At 49.2% G+C, this 5,000-nt stretch overlaps 1 protein-coding gene across 1 annotated transcript in view; it reads right to left on the reverse strand.

Annotated features, from left to right (window-relative positions):
- Nucleotides 1-5,000, reverse strand: part of LOC143277118 (thyrotropin-releasing hormone receptor-like) — a 103,300-nt gene that overhangs the window by 1,474 nt on the left and 96,826 nt on the right. The window contains exons 4-6 of the mRNA XM_076581856.1: nt 3,348-3,516; nt 1,974-2,155; nt 929-1,180 (exon numbers count right to left, since the gene is read on the reverse strand). Of these exons, the coding sequence (XP_076437971.1) occupies nt 929-1,180; nt 1,974-2,155; nt 3,348-3,516 (603 nt within the window). The remainder of the gene's footprint in view (nt 1-928; nt 1,181-1,973; nt 2,156-3,347; nt 3,517-5,000) is intronic.

The following is a 5,000-nucleotide window of genomic DNA, read 5'->3' on the forward strand; positions in this document are numbered from 1 at the left end:
TTCTATGGAAAATACCAAATTTGGCACAAAATCAGCATAAGTTAAAAATCAACGATAATTTTCAACGCAAAATATCATAATTTCATCAACGAAGAAACGTCGTTCCACAATCAATTCAATCAATCTGACGGAGGTCAGTTGGAAACAAAAACATGGACATTTACACCCAATTCTCCGCCCTCCCTCTTTAAAAGAGAGACAAATTCAGCGAAATTACACCCAATAATCATTTTCCACCACCTACCCACCCCCCAAACAACCCCCCCCCCCTTTAAAAAAAAAAAAAAGATACACATTCAGCAAAATTACACCCAATAACTATTTTTTACCACCTATCCACCCCCAAAACAACCCCCTCCCCCCTCTTTAAGAAAGAGACACTTTTAGCGAAATTACACCCAATAGTCATTTTTCACCACCTACCCACCGCTAGACAACACCCCCCTCCCTTTAAAAAAAAGAGACACATTCAGCGAAATTACACCCAATAATCATTTTCCACCACCTACCCCCCCCCCCCCACCCCCCCCCCCCCCCCCCCCAACACCCCCCACCCCGCCACCTCACCCCCCTCTATATAAAAAAGAGACACTTTCAGCGAAATTACACCCATTAATAATTTTCCATCACCTACCCACAACCACCCCCCTCTTTAAAAAAAAAAAAAGACACACATTCAGCGAAATTACACCCAATAATCATTTTCCCACCACCCACCCCCCCCCCCCCCCCCCCCCCAAAAAAAAAAACCCCCACCTCACCCCCCTCTTAAAAAAAAAAAAAGACACACATTCAGCGAAATTACACCCAATAATCATTTTCCCACCACCCACCCACTGACCCCCCCCCCCTCCAAACAACCACCCACCCACTGACCCCCCACCCCCATCCCCCCCAAACAACCACCCACCTCCCCCCAAACAACCACCCCCCCCCCCCCAAACAACCACCCACCTCCATCTCAAACAACTCCGGCAGCGTGCAGACGACCGCCACCAGCACTACAAGGGCGATCACTACGCGGGCCCGCTGAGGCGTGCAGAGTAGGCGGCCCTTGATGGGGTGGCAGACGCCGATGTACCGCTCCACAGTGAAGGTGACGGTGAGGAGGACAGAGACGTTGGCCGCCATGTCGCTCAGCACTCGCCCGTATGGGAACCAGTGCACGTACAACGCGTTCCTGTTGTCCGGAGAGAGAGAGGGAAGGGGTGGGGGAGGGGGGGGGGGGGGGGGGGGGGGGTAGAGGTGGGGTGGGGTGGGGTTGGGGGTGCAGGTGGGGGTGGGTTGGTGGGGGGGGAGAGAAAAAGGTAAAGGAAAGTTGTTGTCCAGGACAGGATCTGAAAGACTGACTACCTGGGTCTCTGTTTGTCTGTCTGTCTGTCTCTGTCTCTCTGTCTGTCTGTATATCTTTCTCTGTCTCTCTGTCTCTATCTCTCCCTCTGTCTGTCTGTCTGTCTCTCTGTCCGTATATCTCTCTCTGTCTCTGTCTATCTCTCCCTCTGTCTCTGTCTCTCTCTCTCCATCTGTCTGTCTGTCTCTCTTTCTCTCTCCCCTGCGCAGCAGGTTACGGTAGTGTTTGAAGGTATAGGGTTATGATTGTCGTCGTCGCCGTAGTAGTAATCATCATCATCGTCGTCATCATCATCATCACCACCACTATCATCATCATCATCATCACCACCATCACCATCACCATCATCACCACCACCACCATCATCATCATCACCATCACCACCATCACCATCACCATCATCACCACCACCACCATCATCATCATGATCATCATCATCATCACCACCATCACCATCATCATCATCATCACCATCATCACCACCACCACCATCACCACCACCACCATCACCATCATCACCTGTGTCTCATCTGTGCAGGTAGTTCACCATTATCATCATCACCTGTGTCTCACCTGTCCAGTTAGTTCACCATCATCATCATCACCATCACGTGTGTCTCACCTGTGCAGGTAGCTGTAATGTTTGAAGGACAGGGTGAGGGAGCACAGCAGGTAGACCATGTCAAAGGCGGCCAGCGCCGCCAGGTAGCAGGAGGTGGAGGTGTTCATGGAGCGTCGCGTTAGAACCACCATGTTCAGGCTGTTGCCTAGCAACCCCAGACCAACAACCACCGGCACACACACCTGCACATCGTCGTTGATGCCGTCATCGCCACCGTCATCATTGTCGTCATCGTCAACATGATCATGACTATCATCATTGCCTTTGCCGTCGTCGCTGTCATCACCACTGTCATCATTGTCTTCTTCTCCTTCTTCTTCGTTCGTGGGCTGCAACTCCTACGTTCTACTCGTATGTATACAAGTGGGCTTTTACGTGTGTGACCGTTTTTACCCCCGCCATGTAAGCAGCCACACTCCGCTTTCGGGGATGTGCATGCTGGGTATGTTCGTGTTTCCATAACCCATCAAGCGCTGACATGGATCACAGGATCTTTAACGTGCGTATTCGATCTGTTTGTGTTTACACAGTTCAGGCACAAGCAGGTCTACACATATGTTGACCTGGGAGATCAGAAAAATCTCCACCCTTTACCCACCAGGCACCGTTACCGAGATTCGAACCCGGGACCCTCAGATTGCAAGTCCAACGCTTTAACCACCTAGTTATTGCGCCTGTCGCCGTCGTCATGATCGTCGTCGGCATCGTCATCGAGGGAGTGAGTGGAGACCCAAGTGTCAGAACTGTTCATGTTTGTTGGAATATTCCCAAAGATTTATAAAATCGAAAACAAATACATAAAGCAAATATCTTTTTACCCAATCTTTATGTCTAAAAAGCGATACAAACAGAAAGCTGCCATTTTTTGACCTAGCCCTCATATCTGATAACCGAAAAGAAGTCCAAAGATTTTTTTGTACTCATTCCTCATATCTTATAACCGAAAGCACCCCCCCCCCCCCCCCCAACACACACACACTTTTTTATTTCTTTTTTTTTTTTATACTCAGTCCTCACAATTTAACAACCAAAAACTACAACTACTACCACTTCTTATTCTTCATGATCATGATCATGATCATGATCATCATCATTTTCTTCTTCTTCTTCGTCGTCGTCGTCATCATCATCATCTTCTTCTCCATCATCATCATCATCATCTTCTTCTTCTCCATCATCATCATCATCTTCTTCTTCTTCTTCTCCACCATCATCATCATCTTCTTCTTCTTCTTTGTTCGTGGACCGCGACTCACAAGGTTCAGTCGCACAGTGACAAAACGCACATCTTTTTAATGCGACCTTCATATCTAATAACCGAAAACGAGCACAAAAGCACATCGGGGTTTTTTGTTTTGCTTTTTTATAACTTACTTTTTGCACTACGTAGCGTACCACTCGCAGAGTTTCCGCATTGTCAGCAGGACTGAGGCCCTCAGCTGCCAGGGTCTCTCCAAGGACCGTAGCCAACGTCGTGGTCAGGTTGCTGATGGTGTTGTTATCAGATGATAACAATGACGAAGACGACGAGTCTATCTGTAAGCTTTGGGCGTTGTACGAGGAGAGATTGTTCGTGGAATTCATCATTTGTGGTTGTTTGGTTCGTTTTCGGTCTTCAGTTGGCTCTGGAATGAAGAGAATAGAGATAGGGAGTGGGGGGGTTTGTGGCATTGGTTATTTGTCAGCCGCTAACTTCAGCTCACGAGTGAAGGGCTGTCACCTCACTGAGATAAGACAGAGCTCACAGGTCAGGATGTCAGTGAAGGGCTGTCACCTCACTGAGATCAGACACAGCTTACAGGTCAGGATGTCAGTGAAGGGCTGTCACCTCACTGAGATCAGACACACCTTACAGGTCAGGATGTCAGTGAAGGGCTGTCACCTCATTGAGATTAGACAGAGCTTACAGGTCAGGATGTCAGTGAAGGGCTGTCACCTCATTGAGATCAGACACAGCTTACAGGTCAGGATGTCAGTGAAGGGCTGTCACCTCACTGAGATAAGACACAGCTTACAGGTCAGGATGTCAGTGAAGGGCTGTCACCTCACTGAGATCAGACACAGCTTACAGGTCAGGATGTCAGTGAAGGGCTGTCACCTCACTGAGATCAGACAGAGCTCACAGGTCAGGATGTCAGTGAAGGGCTGTCACCTCACTGAGAGAAGACAGAGCTCACAGGTCAGGATGTCAGTGAAGGGCTGTCACCTCACTGAGATCAGACAGAGCTCACAGGTCAGGATGTCAGTGAAGGGCTGTCACCTCACTGAGATCAGACAGAGCTCACAGGTCAGGATGTCAGTGAAGGGCTGTCACCTCACTGAGATCAGACACAGCTTACAGGTCAGGATGTCAGTGAAGGGCTGTCACCTCTTTGAGATCAGACAGAGCTTACAGGTCAGGATGTCAGTGAAGGGCTGTCACCTCACTGAGATAAGACATAGCTTACAGGTCAGGATGTCAGTGAAGGGCTGTCACTTCTTTGAGATCAGACAGAGCTTACAGGTCAGGATGTCAGTGAAGGGCTGTCACCTCTTTGAGATCAGACACACCTTACAGGTCAGGATGTCAGTGAAGGGCTGTCACCTGACTGAGATCAGACAGAGCTTACAGGTCAGGATGTCAGTGAAGGGCTGTCACCTCATTGAGATCAGACACACCTTACAGGTCAGGATGTCAGTGAAGGGCTGTCACCTCACTGAGAGAAGACACAGCTTACAGGTCAGGATGTCAGTGAAGGGCTGTCACCTCTTTGAGATCAGACACAGCTTACAGGTCAGGATGTCAGTGAAGGGCTGTCACCTCACTGAGATCAGACAGAGCTTACAGGTCAGGATGTCAGTGAAGGGCTGTCACCTCACTGAGATCAGACATAGCTTACAGGTCAGGATGTCAGTGAAGGGCTGTCACCTCACTGAGATAAGACAGAGCTCACAGGTCAGGATGTCAGTGAAGGGCTGTCACCTCACTGAGATCAGACACAGCTTACAGGTCAGGATGTCAGTGAAGGGCTGTCACCTCACTGAGAG

Source organism: Babylonia areolata, chromosome 33, assembly GCF_041734735.1.
Source record: "Babylonia areolata isolate BAREFJ2019XMU chromosome 33, ASM4173473v1, whole genome shotgun sequence".
NCBI classification, from domain to species: Eukaryota; Metazoa; Mollusca; class Gastropoda; order Neogastropoda; family Buccinidae; genus Babylonia; species Babylonia areolata.